This window comes from Heterocephalus glaber, unplaced genomic scaffold (genome assembly GCF_053883595.1).
Source record: "Heterocephalus glaber isolate CG9 unplaced genomic scaffold, H.glaber_assembly_v1.0 deba00001610, whole genome shotgun sequence".
NCBI lineage: Eukaryota > Metazoa > Chordata > Mammalia > Rodentia > Bathyergidae > Heterocephalus > Heterocephalus glaber.
Genome location: NW_028258381.1, coordinates 11,836,454 through 11,856,767, shown reverse-complemented (window position 1 = coordinate 11,856,767; position 20,314 = coordinate 11,836,454). Strand labels below are relative to the sequence as shown.

Below are 20,314 nucleotides of genomic sequence, written 5' to 3'. Positions count from 1 at the left end.
ATTTTATTGCACTATGGTCTGATAATATACAGGGGATAACTTCAGTTCTTTTACATTTACTTAGACATGTCCTATGAGCTAGCATGTGTTCTATTTTGGAGAATGACCCTTGTGCAGCCAAAAAGAATGTGTATTCTGATTATGTGGTGTGGAACACTCTGTAACATCTTTAAGTCCATTTGATCAATAGCTTGTTTCAGTTCTAGAATTTCTTTGTTAATTTTTTGTCTAGATGATCTGTCTATTTGTTTTTTGGGTTTGTTTTTTTTGGTACCAGGGATTGAACTCGGGACCTTGTGAGGCAGGTGGCAGAACCACTGAGCTAAATCCCCACCCCGATCTGTCTATTTGTGATAATGGGGTACCGAGGTCCTCAACTACAATTGTATTAGTGTTTATTTGGTTTTTCATGTCCATTCACATTTGCTTTGTATAGATGGGGGCATTCGTATTTGGTGCATATATACTTAGGGTTGTCATCTCTTCCTCTTGGACTGTTCACTTCACAAGGATGTAGTGACCATCTTTGTCTCTCTTAATTAATTTTGATTTGAAGTCTACTTTGTCTGCAAATAAAATTGCTACCCCTGCTTTTTTCTGGGTTCCTGTGGCATGGAGAACTGTTTTTCCATCCTTTTACTTTCAGTCTATGTATTTCTTTTTGAGTTAGGTGTGTTTCTTGTATACAGCATATTGTTGGATTTTACTTCTTAATTCATTCTGTCAGTCTATTTCTTTTGATTGGTGCATTGAGACCATTAACATTGATAGTTATAATTGATAGATATTGAGTCATCCTTGTCATGATGTTATGCTGTTGTTGGCTCTTTTATTTCTTTGCCCCCTCCCCTTTTCTTTAGTTTCTTACTTTGCCTGGTGGCTTCCCTCTGTTGGGCTTCATGGAGTTTTAACCTTCATTGTCTTTTTCTAGGATATTGCTTAGAATTGTTTGGAGTGCCAGTTTGGTGTTCATGAAATTTCTTAGGTGTTCTTTGTTGTGGAAGTATCTAATTTCCCTGTCAATTTTGAAAGATAATTTTGCAGGATACAACAGTCTTGGTTGGAAGTTATTTTCTTTTAGGACTTGAAATACTTGAGTCCAGGGTCTCCTTGATTTGAGGGTTTATGTTGAAAAATCTCCTGTGATTCTGATTGGCTTTCCTTTGTAGGTGATTTGTTTCTTTTCTCTAACTGCCTTTTGAATTTTGTTCTTCTGTTGGGTTTCTTGGAACTTGACTATTATATTTCTAGGCATAGACTTTTTTTTTTATCACAGCTAGTTGGAGTTCTGTATGCCTCACTTTTCTGTATGTCCAATTCTCTACCTCTATCTGGGAAGCTTTCTACAATTACTTGTGTGAACAGGTTTTTTTTTATGTCGATTATACTTTCTCCTGTGTTTTCATGGACTCCTATCAGTCTTATGTTATTCTTCTTGGCATCATCTAGCAGCTGTTGGATTGATTTCTTGTGGTTTCTTACTATTTTTATGAAATCTCTGTTTTCATGTTCTTTAACTGCAATTCTGTCTTTTATATCTGATAGTCTATCTTCAGATTCCCTTAATCTGCTATGCATGCTTTCGATGAAGTTTTTAATCTCCTGAATATCTGTTTGAATCTGTTTCATGGATTCCATTTCTTTCTTATGTTGGGCAATTGTGTTTTCCATTTCTTTCTTACGCTGGGCATTCATGGCTTCCAGCATGTTTCTAAGATCATCTATTTTTTTTTTTATCTGTTTCTGTTCTAGAGCCACTAATCATGTCTTTCACTCTGCTCACCATCTCTGTAGTTACCTGGGAGATTATTTCTTTTTTGAATTTTGCTACAGCCTCATTCATTTGTTGTGTTACTTCCTGTGCTGTCAGTTCAGAGTGTCTAGGCGGTTGATTATCAGACTTTTCCACCTCGTTTCTCTCAGAATTTGCCTTTTGTGGGGTGGAAGTCTGAGTTTGTGACTTGCTTAAATGTCTTCTCATTTTGTTTTTGGTACTGTCCTTGGTTTAGTTCCAGGGTTGATACTTTAAAGTTGCTCATTATAATTATCTTTGTTGATGGATTTAGAACCCTTATGGAATGATTGCTTCTCAGAGGTGTCTTCCAGGTATAGCTGGTCTTTAAGTTTTGAGTCTCTAATAGCTCTGAGGCTATATCATTTTCATTATACCAGGAAGGATAACTGATTAGATCAATTACAACACCTTAGCCCAAGTGATACAATCAGCAACACAATGGCATCAAGTACCTTTTAGAAAATGATAATTTGTCATGGTTATTAATCTATCACCTTTAACTGTGTGAATTAAATCAAAATCAAGGACCAATCCAACATATGTTTATAGTGAATAAACTCTTCAATATAGCACCTCTACCCTTCAGGATGGGGAGTTAGAAGGAGTTCGGGAGGGAGGAATAGGTAGATAGAGGGATAGGGGAAGGTTAGCAGTGAGGCCAGAGGGCACAGACAAAAGAAGGAGAGAGAAGAAAAGAAAAATAAAGAAGAAATATGAATTAGGGCCAGAACAGGAACACAAAAGGAGATGAAGAACAATGTGGGACAGCAAGGGAGAGAGAGAGAGAGGAAGAGAGAAAGAAAAGTGGAAAAGAAAAAAGAGCAAAAGAAAAATTTGTAGAAAAAGAAAAAAAAATCAAAATTAAGAGCAAAAAGTATAGTGGTAATTTTGAAAATAACAAATAAAAGACAAAAATGAAGGGCCTCCTTCAGGGTATATCTCTGCTGTCACAATAGACAACGTGGGCAGCAGTGTGCAGTTATAAGTCAGTGAGTCTCAGTAAGCAGTCACAGACCCGTGAGATTTAGGCAGATTTCTGGCTGCAAGTCCCAAGTTGAGCTCCCTGTCCTCCTGCAGGGTTGAACTCTGCAAGGCTCCACTGCAGGTTCCCACTGCCTTTCCCCTGAAGATAGTCCAGGTTCTGATAGGAGGTGATTATCCCTCCAACTTACCAAGCATGGTTGTCTGGTGTGCCTTTATTGCAGAGATTCTCTTCACTTTTCCAGTGGGCTTCAGTTTTCATCAGGGAGCCCAAGAGAGGCCCTCTCTCTTGTTCACTTCTGCAGTTCAGGACAATGGCCTTTATGTCCCCCTGTGCCTCTGTAGTGTGGAACCAGGTAGCTGCACAGCCAAGAGGCCAGAGGTGGGTGGGGAGGTGGGGGGCCTGTTGTTGCAGGCCCCCAGGCAGCTAAGCTGGTGGCTGGTGGGCGTGCCCAGGGGTCCTCACAGTCTCCTGGATGTAAATGGGCAAGGCGAGCAGGTCAGAATAGGCCACAGCCACCCACAACCCTTCTGACCGAAAGGCCAAGCTGGCCGCTGGTGGGCCTATTCATTCTTATTTGGAGAAGCACTCAGTGCCCTGGTGTTGTTCTGTATTCTCATGCTGCTCTTCATCACTTCTTTCCATGCTGCTAATTCTGGGCTCACTGCTGCCATCCCGGGTCCCTGCTGAGAGTGCTCTTGGCTCACTTCTGACAAATACTGAGCACAGGTGGATAGAGCTTGGTCTCTCAAACTCAGGAGTTTAATCCCTTTCCCTCTCCTGAGATCTGTAAATTAGTAGTTCTTCTGTAAGATTTCACAGCAACTTCAAATGGCCCTTACATTCACAAACATGGGTGCAGAACTTTAAAATAAGTTACAGGCAGACTGGCTGAAAGAGGTGCTCCAGTTTATTACAGTGAAGTACTTTTCTGACTTAGGTCCACTTTACATTCCTAGCCATATATATCACATCTGTGCCATGGTTTTACTTCTTTGATTCTGATCTCCACTAGGCTTGGCCATTTCCATTTTACACGATGCCCTTTGACATTGCTGAGGAGCAGCTCAAGTCCCTGCCCCAGCTTCACACTCTTAAATCTCATGACATGTGCCCGAATGTCCTTGCTTCCCAAATGTCCTCTCCTGACATGTCCCCAAATTGCCTGCTTCTTAAGAAGTCTCTATCGGGCCGGGGATTTAGCTCAGTGGTTTTGCCGCCTGCTGCGCAAGCGCAAGGACCCGAGTTCAATCCCCGGTGCCAAAAAAAAAAAGTCTCTATGCTCTTGTGTGCCTTCGCTTCGGAACTTGCAACTAATCCCATTATACCCTGAGTGTAGAGAATGTGGAGACACCTTGTTAAGCATTTTCTTTTGTTCAACCTCTGGTTCTGCTTTTACATTTTTGGAGGTGCATGTGCACATTTTCATTGTATTTTTAAAGTGAAACATTGAGGTATTTACTGTTTACTCCTTTGCAAACACAAAGTTAGCACAAGTTAGGGTTCCCGCCCTTAAAGAGCTCATTGTCTGAAAGGGAGGTTGTCTTATAAATATCCTGGGTTTGTTGTTCTGGTTGAATTATGATGACAGCAGAGAGGGAGGCTGGGCAGAAAGTAATGCACATCACTGTGTATGTGGCCTTGATTTGATTTTGAATTATTTCATTAGGATAAATTCCCAAGAGTGAGATGATTAGGTCACAGGCTTGAAACATTTTTGTGACTCTGATAATATTGGCCTGTTGTTTTATGAAAGGCTGTGTACACCGACAAAGCCTCTGGTTTCATTATAACCTTGCTAACCTCTTATTAATTGAGTTTGTAGAAAATGATGCCTCATTATTTCACTATTGAGCACCTGAATTTTCAAAATATCTAGAATGGCTTTTTTTCTTCAATATAGTATACTTTCTGCCGTTTTAAGAAAACAGCTTTGAACATAGTATAAATGGGTCTTGATGACCAAAGCCCAGTATTATGGTTTAGATTTTAAATGTTCCACAATGGTGCACTGATGAGCTTTTGGGAAGTGATCAGATCACGGAGATAGTAACCTTATCGATGGGGTAATCAAGGCATGGATGGGTTCCCAGCTAAATGGGCTCCTGGAAGGTGGGCCCAAGGTGGAAGGACTGGCTCCTGGGGCTGTAACCCTGGGAACCATATCTTGTCCCCAACCCTTCCACTCTGGTTCCTTCACTCTGCTTTCTGGCCCTGGGCTGCCTCAGGTGAGCAGCTTTCCTCTGCCACCCCCTCCTGCCATGATTGTGCTGACCCCACCCAGGCCCAGTAACCTTGGGGCCAGACAGCTATGGACTGAACCCTCCAAAACCATGAGCCAAAATAAATCTTTCACCCTTTAAATTGATATTCTTGGGGATTTTGCCACAGAGATAAAGAGCTAACTAACAAAGTCACTGACGTGAACCCCAATTGTTGGGCTGTGCTGTAATTCAGTGAGGTTTTCAGAATAAGACTTTGGTCAACAACTAACTTAATTTCTCTGTGTCCTTGTACTTGAAAAATGGAGATACTAAGAAGAGTTACTTCAGTGGGTGGTCAGCTCCTACTAAATAGCATGTTGGACTTTGAAGTCCTTCATTAATTCATTCAGGTGCTATTAACTGACTCTTTGCTCTATGGCTTGGAAAACAAAATGACAAATAGCAGGACTTCCAGAAAAAATCAGATTAGGCTAACAGAGCGTGAGATAGGTTCAGCAGTGCACAAGGAGGATGCATGAAGGGGCCACAGAAGGAAGGAGAAGAAGAGGAAGATAGAGAGGGCTCGAGAGCAGAGCCAGTCGGAGGCAGAAGGTGCCATGATGGTGAACTGGATTCGTGCTATAATCCCGGAGGTGGACTCAGTCAGGAAGTGTGGCAGGGGCATGAGGATGGTCATGGGCCAATTTGTGGAGGACCTCACAGCGTGTTGAGGAGGTAGATTTAACCTACAGGGAATACAAAGCCAAAGAAGGGATTTTAAGGTTGGAAATGGTGCAAAGTATTTGAGCCCTCAAAGTCATCCTGTTTTCAGGACTCAGAATCGAGGCTGTTGTCACAGTGTCCAGGGAAGGGGAACCTCGGCTGAGCTTGGATGTGGGCTGGAGCCTTGTGTGAAGCAGGTGCAGGAAGACAGAGAAGCCTCAGAGGTCAACTGACTCGGTGGCTCCTTGTGGAAGGTGGGTGGAGGTGGGGGCTTAGGAACGGGGTCTGTTTCAAATCGGAACAGATGCAGAGATCGCGGTGCAGGTCCTGAGGCAGGCTGAATGGGAGGAAGAGCAGGCATGGCCTGATGGGAGACAAAGGCTTGGCCGAGTCTTCTGCTCCACACTGAGCGGGCAGGTTAAACAGAGCGCCCTGAAGCAGTGTGCGCACGGCACTGGCCACTGGCCGTTCCACCCAAATCTGCCCTCATCTAGTGGACTGATCAGCTCCACTCTGCGCTCTCTTCACCTGCAAAACTGGGATAATGTTCCCTGCTTCCTTTGTAGGCTTGCTTTGAGGACTAAGGAATTCAAGTCCCTCCTGTTGAATCAAGAGCCTGGGAACTACTTCCTGCCACCTCTGCCCCCAGAAAATCAGATTCCTAAAAGTAACCAACCTGGGGCCAGTCTGGGCAGCACAGTGAGACTCCATGTCAATAAATTTTTAAAAAATAGTAGCACACTTTGACAAATTTCCTTTTAGTCAGTCCCTAAAATGTGTTCCATGAACAGCATGGCAACTTTCCCAGGCTCGGGCAGGCAGACCGAGGCTGCAGAAGCCGTTAAACTTTAGCTGTCTTTCACTCTGAGGCCCCTCAGAGATGATGCATGTCTGTTCCTTGGACATCACTCCTCGGTTAAAAGCTCCTTGGTCATTAATACAGTGGTCTAAAAATCTCTCTAGCCCGTGCCCTCTGCAAAAGGAAAATCAGTTGTCACAATACACAATAAATCCATTCATCCCAAGACCAATAACTTTACCACATCGGCTGGATGATCAATGGCACCATTAGCAGAGGTAACTTGAATTGCAGCCACCGTGCTTACACGAGGCGCATTCTGGTAGAAATGATGTGTCGGGGTAGACAGTGTGCAGACAAATAACCCTGTGCATGACTTGCCCAATCTGTCTCCGTCTCCAGAAGAATGAGCCAGTGAATATTCTCAGCAAGGATTTTCAGTGAATGCTTGTAGGGAATGTAAAATACCCTCATTGTCAATCAGAAGACACATTCTGCTCCGATTCCAGCAGCAAAACTCAAACCTTTTATTTGTCTTTCAGGAAGATAAACTTCAGGTGTAAAGGAGTCCGTTACCCCAGGAGGTACCCTAAACCTCTAATTCTGAAAATTACATCTCATCTTTTCTAAAACAAATGCCTTCACTTAAAAGCACTTACAATTTGCTAATCCTGACAGCCGTGAACTGAATTTATCTTTAATCACACATTCACTGAGTGTCTTTTGAAAACACATCAGCTATCTCTGAGTAAACCCTTATCATATAGGGGAAAACATTGCCAATTCTTTAATTAGGAACCCTGGATTTTTTTTAAATATTAGGAGTCGTATGCCTCTGGAATGAGTGTGGGCATCTTAGCTTATGCTGTAACTTGATTCTTAAAGAACTGTTTAGGGACAGCAGTTGTAGGAACAGCTAACTAACTGGTGATTTGCTGAGCAGATGGAGGTAGATACAAAGGAACACACCTGACTTCACCCTGAGGGCAGCCACCAAATGCTGTGCTTGTCTGCCTCTGGGTAAACGGAGGGAGGAAGGGGCACTGAGGGTCGAAATTTGAAGAAGATAGATTGGAAAGCAGAAAAGGAAGAATTGTTTAATTCAGTGGATGCGCAGCTGAGATAAATACCTCCCAGAACAGGCCAGATGACTTCAAGAGCCCTTCAGCACTAAAACCTGTCATTCTTCGACACCAATGTGTGAGTGTCTGTTACATGATTATCCAGTGATCCCACTTTGGGCAGTGCAGACAGGATGATTTTTCCTCCATCAATTTGCGCACTTTCTTGTTCTTCCCCATCTTGGATGCCATGTCACTTTCCCCTACAGTGGAAGGTGGAGAAGCCCCAGTCTGGGCAGGGGAATCTCACGGCTCTGCTACACAGACCCATGAATCTGCAGTGGGGGCAGCAGGGCTGTGTCAGCTCTTCTGAGGCCACCGGTGTGGTGAGCACCACGCTGTCCTGGCCCCTAAATAAGATCGGCAAAGTAGGAGAGAATGGACATGGATTCCCTTTAAATTTTTGAACAAAATATTATTTAAGAGAGGGCAGGGCCTTAGAAAAGAAAGTAAATGTGATTAATGCCTACTCAGATGCCATTCCTCCCCTGACTGGATGCTGGAAGGCCCTTGGAAAGATGTCCACTCAGCTCACAGCCTCCTGCTGTCCTGAGCCAGCTGTCCCTGAACCTGCAGCAGTTCTTCCCATCTTGCTTCTACACAGAATCGCTGAGCTGTCTGCTCATGTTCACCTCTTTTCCTGCTCGGTTGCTTCAGCTAAACTTCCTTAAAATCTTCCAGGACAAACAAAATGACTCATTTTCAAAGGTCAGAGCAAATGCCTGTCCTCTGCCTTCCGATGCCGCAATCTGGGACTTCCTCATGTTCACGGTCTCAGGTTGTGTGTGTGCGCTGCTGTAGCCGTCACCTCTGTCCACTGGAGCCCTATGTTAACCACTTTCTCCCACAGGGCAGTGGGCAGCCTCAAGCCAGGGACCGGAACCTGCTCAGTTTCATCCTGTTCTCAGCCAGGACTTGAGGGGCGAGACACCTGGGCCACCCTGAATAGCCTAACATGTAAAGTGTGTTTATGGTTCAGGGAAAATGGGCAACTCTGAAGGGTTTATAGTGGGAATGGCTGCCTGTTGCAGAAGACAGGAAGGGGAGAAAACAAGTTTATTAACACACAATTTTATATGTACATGGGAGATGGGAGTTATCGAAGAGGTGGCTTTGAATTCCAGGCCACAGAGCATCTTCAGTAGGGAATGGGGAATTTTTGGAGAAGCGATGAGACGAAGTAAAAGGACTTTGAGTCTCTGCCGGCAGCAACCCGGGGAAGGAAGAAAAGTGGCAGGGTGTGGCCGGAGTGGAGCGTGCTACTGTAGACCCTGCTGAGCACCTCCAGCTGTCTCTGGTTCACTGGTGAGGGGAACCAGGACACCTGTTACAGCTGGCTTAGATCTGGAATGTCCCCCAACAGGCTCATGTGCACAGAGCTGGGTCTCCACCCACTGAATTAATCCACTGAAGAGTTCGGAGCTGAATGCACTGGTAGGAAGTGGCATCTATCAGAGAGGTGAGCAGTCACTGGGGTGTGAGCCAGAAGAGGCCATCTCCCTCCGCAGAGCCTCCCTTCCCTTTCTCCTTCCTTGCCGCCATGACGTGAGCAGCTCTTCTGCCAGCCCCTTCCACCACCGTACCCTTGCTGCCTGTAGCCAGCTGACTGTGGACTGAATCCTCTAAAACTTGTGAACCAAACCAAACCTGTCCTCTTTTAAGTTCTAGGTGCCAGGTATCTCGTCCCAGTGAGGAGAAAATAACTAAGGCAACACCTTTTGTCCATGTCGTACTTTCAAGCAAATAGGTGGAGGAGAGAGAGCTCTCTTGCATTAGCTTAATTTCTTCAGCTCCACGGTCCTTCCTACTTTGGGAAAGCCTATTCTGACACCCACAATATATTTCCCAGGCCTTACTCCCTTCCAGATAAAGTGGGGTTAGACACGCCACACTCCCTGTGCTTGCTTTGGGACAGATGGACCCTCGAGGTCTGCCTGGACCCCCTAGAGGACATGGTGTTGACTGGACGTCTTGAAAATGCCCCATGAGAGCTCTAACTGCAGGCTCTGTGGAGCTCCGGCTCGGCAGGAGTGGCAGAAACATCCAGGCTATGCCATGACTGGGAGCCACCAGCACTTCAGTGGCCTGACAGTCCTCATCTCAAATGCAGCATCGGTGTAATGAAGACGCTAAACTCTGCCCTCTGGCTCCCACGAATAATGAGAGCTCCAAGGAATGGCTCGTTCATTAAGATTTCATAAGCAGACGGAGAATAAAAGGATATTGTTTAAAAGGAAATCATTTCTGTCCAGTCTTTTCTTTCTTTGGAGGAACTTTGTAAGAGATGTAATCATTATGCAGTGCAGACATATACTAAAACAATTTAAAAAAAAAAAGAAATAATGATTAAAATGCAATTCATTTGTTGCAAATGAGTCTTAACTACTCCTGAAATATTCCATTGGTAACATTTTGTTCAAATATTCTGATCAATTAAGAAGAATGTGAATTTCGTTTCCTTTTGCCAAAGAATACAAGTATGGTTACTGTTTATATTTGGGGACACAGAGTCGAATGTGAGTCCCTAGTATTGACTCTCCCTGTCATTGAGCCTTGCAGTGCCTTGGCAGCTTATAAATAAAATGGCAATGATCCATCACTCGAAATCCACGCAAAGGTGAGAAACTGACAGCTTTACCCAGGGTGCCTGGAGAGCTCAGAGGAAGCACGGCAGGACTGGCCCTGGACCACAGTGAGTGTGGTGAGATCCGGAGGCTCCTCAGCCTGCTCAGGGAACTGGTTGGACCAGTCTGGAGCTGAGCCAAGGCTGGGGTTCTGAACTGAGGGGTGCCAGGTGGCTCCTGGGCATCCACAGAGACCGAAATCTGTAGATGATCCCATCCCGTACATGAAGTGGTGCAGTATTTGCCTGTCACCTGCACACACCCTCCCTTGCACTTCAAATCATCTATAATGACTGAATCCTATGCAAGTAGCCGGAAGACTGTGTTTGGGGAATAATGGCCAAAGCGCATGTACCGTAGGGAATTCCTTCCACACTTTCAATTTCAGTGCTTGGGTCTGGATCACAGATGTTCCCCCAAAGGCCCACGTTTAGAGGGTGGCCTTCAAGCTGTGCTGCTGGGAGGTGGCAGAAGCCCTGGCAGGTCACTAGGTCTTTGGAAGTGTGCCCCTGAAGTTGGCTCTGGGACCTGGCCTGTTCCTCTCTCTCCTTTACTTCCGTGTCACTAAGTGAGCAGTGTTGCCCCACCACGTGTCCCCCTGTCATGTGCTTCCTGCCGGTGCTACCCCCAGGGTCCTTCCAGAGGCTTAAGAAAAATGCGTCCACCGGACCGCGCTCTGGAGCTCCCAGAACTGTGAACCCAAGCCAGCCTTTTCTCTTTATAAACTGATTGTCTTAGAGTTTTGTTCCATAGGTTGATTGAATCCACAGATGCAGGACCGCTGATTTGAAGAGGTGACCGCAATTCATTTGTTAATTATTTTCCGGTTTTGTTAATAATCCTTCCATTAGCAATTCAAAAGGACAGAGGACAGGAAGGAAGTGTGGGGGGGGCATTTTGCCAACATTTACCATTGATTTCCATTTCTCAGGAGTATTGATAATGAAGGTTTAGTTTGCCCTAACGTTGTGCTGTTATTGATGGGGACTGTAGTGATCTCACTGGCTAAGTACAAACAAAGAAGAGATATAAATTTGCTTATGAAGCACTGACTTCTAGCTCAGAGCTTAGGGGCCTCCTGAGACCTTCTCAAGACACCCGGGGACCCACAGTGCAGTAAGAGTCATCGCCTCTGGCTCCTCAGAACTGCATGCAAGCCAGTGACTTGGAATTTACATGAACATTCATTTTCAACTGCAAGTTTTCTTTATAGCTGTACAGAAAGTGAACTGCTAATATGTTGGTTTCAACAGAAGAAGAAAAATGCAGAACTTAAGTAATATCAGTTTTATATCAGTGTCTTACTTGCTTGAAGTAGAAAATCAATTTAATAATTTCAAAAACAAAGCCAGTTGTGGGTTTTTTTTATTTTTTTGGTTTTAATTCAATACTTAAGAGTCAAAACAAAGCATTTTGAAGTTAATTCCATCAAAGACAGACTATCCAGCCCTATTGCTGAATCAATTTTAAATACATTTTTTAAAATTCAATGTTGAAAGTAAAATTATTTTTGACTGGTACTAGGAGTAAATGTTTGACTGTTGTTATAGAAACCATGCTCTCATTAACCGATGTAACTAACCAAGTAGAAATGCACTTGGAGTTGATTGTACTGTGCATGTTACTCATACATCCAAACTGTGATATGCTACAAATATAGAAGCTGTGATTATCAAAATTTAAAAATTGTGTAAACCTTCTTTTTGCAAATAAAAATTCAGCTTTCCATCAGCTAGATTTTCTCTAGACCTGATTGAATTTTGGAAGAGCCACTTTGAAGTCAACCTGCATGCCTAAAAAAATCTTTGAATTTTTTTTGTAAATAAATTCTCTATTTTAGCTGCATGGTTCTTTCAAAATCAGCTGGAAAGCTTTAATCATAGTATTCAACAAATAGAAGAAACAAACACCAGCTTTTGAAGTTTCAGGGAGTTGTTACTGTTGGAACAATTATGTGTTGTCATACATAAATTTGCAGTGTTTTTAATTTCTTTCTTTATTACAGTTCCTGAAGTGTGCGTTGCATATTATAAAAGCTCCCTTGTTGGCCATGCAGTTCAATTCTCAGCCTCCCCTGGCCCCAGGCAACTGCTGATCTGCCTCCTGTCACTGTGGCTCTTAACCTGAGCTTTATAGAGTTCAGGAATAAAGTAAGAATGTCTCCATGCCCAGCTTCTTTTGCTTACCAGGATGTTTTCAAGATTTATCCATGTTATGGCCCAGGTCGGCCCATTTGTGTTCATGACCACGCAGAGTTCCATTGTATGGGTCCACTTAGCACAACTGAGAAACTGGAGAAAAACCCTGTAAATGTCCATCACGTAGTAAGTGGACATGCATCTTTATTTATCTTGTGTAGGAAGCTAGGAGTGGGACTGCTGGGTGTGCAGGAGGGTGGCTCACTGGGTAAGAAGGTGTCCGAGGTGTGTTTTCCCAGCCCGCTGTCCTGGACGCATGCTCTTTGGTACCGTGCGAGGGCTCTGGTTTGCTCATAAGTAGATGATTTCAGGTCTGACTGTAGGTGTTTGGGGCAGCAGGATGAACAGAAGGGCTCTTGGAGGGACGGAAGGCAGAGCCCTGTGTTGCTAACAGTACCGCATCACACAAGGCTGTCATGGAGGCTCCCTGCATGGGGCATCCAGAGACAAGGTCGCAGAGGGCTGGGGCCATGGAGATGCCTGGGAGCTGCAGATGGGTGGGGAGGGCTTGGTGGAGCAGGCTGGGCCCCCTGAGATGGGCACATGGAGTAATCCCCATAAGGAGCGGCGAGTGGCCGTCCCCGGGTACTTGGGACCCAATGGCTTCTGCCAGTTGGCTTTGCATCTAAAGTTAGCAGCGGCCGGGCCCCTAAGACCCTTTGTGATTCTCATGACTAACTTGAACAGGTTGATACAAATCCTGTGTCCTGTGTGTGTGTACGTGTGTGTGCGCATGTGTGTTTGTGTTGTATGGTGAATATTTACCCCCAGTGTATGGCTTGCCTTTTTAAATAGTATTAAAAGTTTTTAGTTTTGACAGAGTTCAACTCATCAACTTTCCTTCCTTCTTTCCTCTTTCCCTCCCTCCTTCCTTTCTTTCCCCCTTCTTTCCTCTCCCCAATCATTCATTCTGGCCCAGTACTGGGGATTAACCCCAAGGCCTTTGCTCAGAGTTATATCCCTAGCCCACTTTCTATTTTTATTTTTTATTTCAGCTAATTTGCTAAGCTGGCCAGGCTGGGTTCAAACTCAGGATGCTCCTGCTTTTCAACTTGTAGAGCCCTGGGAAAATTCATCAATTTTTCTTCATGGTTTACTTTTGGTGACCTATTGATAACCTGTGGATTTATATTTTCCTAATTCAAGGTAGCAAAGTTCCTTGTATTGTTTTCCAGTTTTATCATTTTAGCTGTCAGATTTATCATATGTGGGCCACATTTTTTGTGTATGGAGGGAGATATAGGTTGATGTTTGCATTGTTGTCATATTGATTTCTGGTTGTTCCGGCACCATTTTTTGAAAAGATTACCTTTTTCCATTGACTTTTTTTTTTTTTTTTGGGTATTAGGGCTCAAACTTGGGACCTTGCACTTGTGAGGCAGGTGACGGCACCACTGAGCTAAATCCCCAGCCCTCCATTGACATTTTTAGCAAAAATTAATTGACTATAGAACTGAGGATCTGTTTCTGGACCCTTTATCCGGTTTCATTGGTCTCTAAGTTTACCCTTCTGCCCACATCAGATGCTTCATTACACTAGAATTAGGGAAAGTGTTGAAATTGGGTACTGTAAGTTGGAAAACTTTATTTTAAAAACTGCTTTGGCTTCTGAACTGTCATAAAAGTTTAAAATCAGCTTGTTACTTTCTACAAAATCCTGCTTGAATGTTGAATAAGATTGCAGTGAATATGCAGACCCATTTCAGGGGAATAGGCTTAATAACCATATTTAGATTTCCTATCCATGAACATGGCATGTCTATTTATTTAGGTGACCTCTAATTTCTCATAGTCATGTTTTATATTGTGTAGGTCTTCCATATCTTTTATTATGTCAATACCTAATATTATATTCTTCTAACATTAACTAGAAATGTTTTGTTAACTTTCAGTTTCAGCTGTTTATAGCTTCAATATAGAAATACATTTGATTTTTTTTCTTCATTAATGTCTTCTTACCTTGCTAAATTTACCAAATTTATGAGATTGCCAGCCATTATTTCTTCAACCTTTTTCTATCTCTGTTTTGTTCTCCTGTCTTTTTGGATGTTAATTACACATCTAAAAACTTATGTTAATATCTGATAGGTCTTTGAGAATCTGCTCATTTTTTCCTTCATCTTTTTTTCTTTCTGTTCATTAAATTGGCTAATTTCTATTGCTGTATCTTTAAGTTCATTGATTGTTCTTATGTTCTGTCTAATCTTCTGTTCAATTAATCTAGTGGATTTTACTTCCATAATTGGACTTTTGAGTTCTGGAAATTCTACAGAATTGTTTTTATAATTTTCACTTCTCTGTCTTGGTTTATCACATGTACCTCCACCACAACTCATTCTGTGTTTTCTTTTGCATGTTTAAACATACGTGAATAGCTGCTTTCAAGTCTGTCAAGAATCCAATATCTAGACCTTCTCAAAGTTGGTTTCTATAGTGTTTGTTTTTCAGCTTCAATATGGGGAGCATATTATTTTCTTCTTTCTCCTTTGGACACTAATTTTTGTTTTAAAACTGCATTGTCTATAGAGTCCACCAAAAAAATGTATACATGCTTCATCAGTCTCCTATACTAATCAGTGTCAGGAAGCTGATGGCCCCCACCTTGAGCACTTGTAATTGTAGAGGCCAAAGGTAACTTGTATTAACCTCAAGATATCTCAATAAATTTAGTATTAAAATGTTCATACAAGTTTTTCTTTTCCTGGTGTATACATTTTTTGGCAGATACCTTTTAGTGCTGCAGCAAATCTAGACTCAGGTATTTCTTCTGAAGATTGATGTTTTCTTCACCCAGAGACACTGGCTTGTCTGGACTCACACCTTGAGTGCCCCAGCTTGGCCCAGTTTGTTTGTTTGTTTGTTTTCTGTTTGTTTTACTGATTGTTTGATTATAGCTGCTTCCTTTTGAGCAGGAGGCTCTAGGAGATCTCACTGCCATTGCCATTTACTGGTCAAATACTTGGTGCAGTTTTTGCTGGTATTTGGGACTTAGCCTTTTTCTGTGTTTCCTTGCCTCCAAGTTATTCTCTCCTTTTTCCAGCTGTCCTTTGACAGCTCAAGACAGTAAATCTTCAGCCTCTTTTGCTTGAGCTGCATGCGTGTTGGGAAACTCGTAGGGTCAAAAAGTTCAAATTGGGGTCTTTTGTGGTGCAGCATGTCTTTCAAGGGTATCTCTGTCATTATGCCAGCTCTGGCTGACTCCCTAGACTCCCCAGTGCATATGCTTACTGACCCACCAGGAATACAGCCAGTCTGAATCCCAAGCATGGGCCTTACCCTCTTTTGGCTCTCCAGCTTCTCTGCCCTACCCCAGCATATCCTGCTGTCCCACTGATATAGGGGGGAAAGATGTAACCTCCAAACCTGCTAGGTATCCAAGACACGAGTTCTTGTTCTCTAAAATCAAAGAATGAATTCTAGGGACAACAGAGGTTAAGAGTAGGAAAAATTTATTGGGAGAAAGAAAGCTTATGCCTAAAAGAGACAGAAGGGGGACCGGAAAGTGGGTTGCCCATCCACCCCACTTTTCAAAGATGTTTTATACACCAAAGCCATGTGGTGAGGTGGGTACAAAGTGGAACAAATCTATGAGACCCAATGAAAGTTTACAAGGTGGGCATGAGGTGGGACAAAACCATGACCAACCAATAAGATCACAAGTACAGTCACCAGGTAATATTGATTAAATGGGGGTCAAATGGGGGAGCAAGTCAGGTAGCAAGCGTACAAGGATTTTCAGTAAGGGTGGGTCAGGGTTATTTCCTGGAGAGGCTGGGTTAAGACCTTGGCCCCCCACCCAGGTGATTGACACTTGTTTAGAATACCAGTCACTGCTCTTCATCCTACATGGGTGTGGTAGTTTCTCTTCTTTTACAGTTTTGGCCTTTGGTGAATGTATCTTCACTCTCCTCCATGTTGGCTCCTTGTGGGCTGGCCCTGTCTAACTGCCTATAAAATATCTAATTAAGTTACTGATCTGCAATCCCACCGAGGCTGCTTTTCCTGCACCTCTCAGTAATTGTTTTGTTTTATTTGCCAAGTTTTCATCATTGTTACCTGTGAGACAGTTTTCAGTCTGCAACACCACTGTGGCAAGAAGGCTTACTTATTTTTGTACCAAGGATTGAACTCAGATCCTTGCATTTGCAAGGCAGGTGGCAGCACCACTGAGCTAAATCCTCGGCCCCATTTTTGCTTTCAATATGAAGATATGAGGAGTCTTTATTTAATAAGCTCATTTCACTATCCTTACGTATGAAATTGTCAGGTAAAAGGGCCGAAGACCAAGACCAGACCAGGCCACAACAAGCCTTTATTAGGGGAATAGATCTGCTGGGCTGTCTCTGAACAAAGGAGAGACAAAAGCAACATGGCCGGGCCAGGGAGAGTCTTTTATAGAGACAGGGGTGGGGTTTGTAGGGGCTGAGGCGGAGTTGAGTGAGGTAGTGATCAGGGAGTGGAGGAGCTGGTGACCTTACTAGGTGGTAGGAGGTGAGCGAGTATTAGGTTACTCTTTAGGTGGGACCAGGGGCATGCTGGGAAGAAGGGTTTGTTCTTTGGTGGGAGCAACCATCTTGGCATGACGTCACACAGGGGAGGGGGCAAGGCACCATAGGAAGAGGGCAGCTACTATACATAATAGCTGCTGAGGTAGTGGAAGACCTATCAGAAATCATTTAGGCAGAGAAGAGAATAGACTTCCTCCAAACACCTTACAACATTTTTAAAAACTCAGCATATGGTAGACCACAAATAAAATCTTAGTGGATTCAAAAAATGAAACAGAATCAGTCACTAAACTTTTTTAATCAAGTTTCTCTCATATATGAGGTGTGGCACTAAGTGTAAGATATGGAGATGAACAAGCAAGTCTATCTCTAGTAGTGCACAAATGTGTGTCCTGTAAACAGCCAATTAAAAAAAAAAAGAGGAATCCTCCTCTTGGCTAATTTTAGCTTAAAGAAAAATCATTTTGAAATTATACACAATTTAGAAATTAAAGACATCAAAATCAATAATATTCTTCAATATCAGTGTTTTGTTGCATGTTATTAATCTGGCTGGAGCTCTTGAGCACTTTCATTTGAAAAGTCTTAATAAACTTCTTGTGGATCTGAATAAATTTAACAATTATTTGAAAGTTTGAAAATGTTATCACAAAAGATGACTTAAGTTATTTAAATGTCTGGCACCTGATAGGTACACTATATAAGCATACATTTTCCCCCCAGAATGCACAATGTATTATTTGTCTTACAGTCAATTTAATATTACACAAATTTTGTATATTTTCTTAGGTAAAATTTTCATCTTTAGCATATTCAACTTTCTTTGTCAGGAAAATCAGTTTATTCTCAATTATTTTATTTTCTTTGTCTTAGGCACAGTTACATGTAAGCATAATGTTTCATCCTTATAACTTTCCCAGATTTCAATATAATATTATAATTTCAAATTTTAAAAAAATTACTCCTTGCTTAGCTTGGTCTTTTGTATTCTGTGAATACATTAGTATTTCAGGTGGCAGTTGTGCTTTACAGTGAGATTTGCATCTTTGTTTAGATCTTGTGTACTCTTTCCTATTGTTGGGGTTTTATAGCCAATTCTGACTTTTTATACTCATGGGGGTAGAATGAATCTTTACTCATTCTTTAGTATGTTTGTCTATATTGGTTTTAAGTGATTTTTATAGTCATCAAAATTGTTTGACATACTCAAAAATGTTGTTATTCATATTAAATCCACTCTCATCTTTTTTATAGAATAATCCAGCACATTTCAGGGTTTTATACAGACTAACCCTGTCGGGGTGAGGGAAATCTCCCCACAGCCTTACAGTATTCACTGGGAAAAAAAAGACTGACAAAGGTTAAATGGGGAAAAGCCATCGAATGTCTTAAAGTGCAGAGGGCCCCATAGCAGGGGACTCCCAGAGGGTATTTACCCAGCCTCGGAGGTTACCGGCAGCTTTGTTCCTCCTCCCAGAGGGAGAAGGAAAGTGGGAAAGCGGAGTGAAGTTGTGACTGATTCTTATGGGAATGAATGGCCTGGGCCCAGATCTTTGGAATTGAATGGCCCCGGGCAGACTTTCTCTTGCTGGGAACCGTCTAGGTGTGGCTACATCCATCCCTCTCCTTCCCCAGAGTGGAAGTCAGGGCAGGGACAGACCGTGGCCCTGTTCACTCTACTTCCTCTTTTCTCTCTGGTCTCCAAACAGCCATGGAGGTCCAGACAGCACCACCGTGTTCTGCTCCTGAGGTGGGAGGAGCGAGGACGTTTAATTTTCTGTAGGTCACATTCTTCAGCATGTTACAAAATATGCCATACCGTGGGATATCATTTTCTCCCAGTTTTCCTTTATCTTCCTTATTGTTGCTAGTCATATTATTGCAGATGGCTAAATTAGTGAAAAATTATAAGGCAGACAGGGCTCTGCCCTGAGCGTAGAAAACACATTCACTGAAGGTTAACATTATAAAAAGAGAGAAACTACTACACCCACCTACTTCCCCTGGGGATGAAGAGCAGTGATTAATATTCTAGAAAGACACCAATCACCGTAATTGGCAACCAAAACATCCCTAACTAGCCCATTCCTTTTGGGAAATCCTTGTACTTGCTACATGACTAGCTTCCCCATTTGATCTTCATTTAATCAATATCGCCTGGGCAACTACACTTGTAATCTTATTGATGGATCATGGGTTTGTCCCACTCGTGGCCACCTTGTGATTTTTCCATTGGATCTTACAGTTTTGTCCCACTTTGTACCGGCCTCACCTCATGGCTTTCCCTATAAAACCCCTTTGAGACACGAGGTCCGTGGGCAACCTATTTTCAGGTCCCCCTTGTGTTTCCCTTAGACAGAAGCTGTCTTTCTCTCGTTAAATGTCTTCCTACTCTTAACCTCCGTTGCTCCTAGAATTCATTCTTTGATTTTAAAGACCACGGACTTGAGTTTGGGATATCTAGCAGGTTGGGAGTTACATTTCCCTTACTGGGATTACGTGGTGCCCTATATCGGTGTCTCTTTTTATTCCTATGTAGTACTCAACAGTAACCCTTTTCCTTTGTACCAGATGAGAGGTAATTGTGAGTTATTTACTTTCTAGGGTTAAACTATGTTCAAACGCAGATGCTTGCTTTATTTTTGGCTATCCTGTGATAGTCAGCACAGCCCTAAGCGTCTACATAATGACTTGTCTACTCCGTAGCTCCCCTCTCTTCTCCCAACTTCTGAGAATGGGGCGTTAGGAAGCCTCCTTGCAGCCCCGCCTCACCCCACACCCCTCTTTTCAGCGCTAGAGAGGGAAGCCGGGGCCTCCTGCGGGACCAGCATGTGCTCCGCCCCTGAGCGGCCCCTCCCCCATCACAGTTTAGTTTTTTACTATAAAGTGTAATGCTTAAACCACACTGTTGTATCCACATTTTTTCAGAATGATTTTTTTCCTCCTAGATAGTTATCAAGTCCTTTATATTAGGGCCTGGCTTACATACAACCGAATGCTTGTTCCAGTACGTGATGTAAGCAGAATCTGGCGGGAGATACTTTGTGTCTGCTTCTTTACCCCGACATCATATTTTTGCCGCCATTCATCCATGTTATGCTGATTTGCTTTTTAATTAACTAATTAATTTTGCAGCCCTGGAGATTGAACTCAGGACTTTCACACGGAGCTACATCCCCGGTTCTTTTCTATTTTAGGCAGGGTCTTGCTAAGTTTAGGTTGATAATTTGCCTGAGCTGGGCTCAAACTTTCAATTCTCCTGCCGAGGCCTCCCAGCGTGCTGGGATTATAAACTTGCACAACCACAGCCGCCTTGATTTGCATTTTGATACCTCTTCCTTGCAGAATGGTGTTGGGTTT

The 20,314-nt window shown here is 43.0% G+C and overlaps 1 protein-coding gene across 6 annotated transcripts in view; it reads left to right on the top strand.

Moving 5' to 3' along the window:
• Vwc2 (von Willebrand factor C domain containing 2) overlaps nucleotides 1–20,314 on the top strand; it is a 133,859-nt gene that overhangs the window by 38,994 nt on the left and 74,551 nt on the right. The window contains exon 3 of one of the 6 annotated variants that reach the window (XM_087196083.1): nucleotides 8,988–20,129. The exons of the other annotated variants lie outside the window; for them this stretch is intronic. Coding sequence (XP_087052209.1) covers nucleotides 8,988–9,022 — 35 coding nt within the window. The 3' untranslated portion in view covers nucleotides 9,023–20,129. Of the gene's footprint in view, nucleotides 1–8,987; nucleotides 20,130–20,314 lie in introns of those variants that run through there. 6 annotated transcript variants of the gene reach the window in all.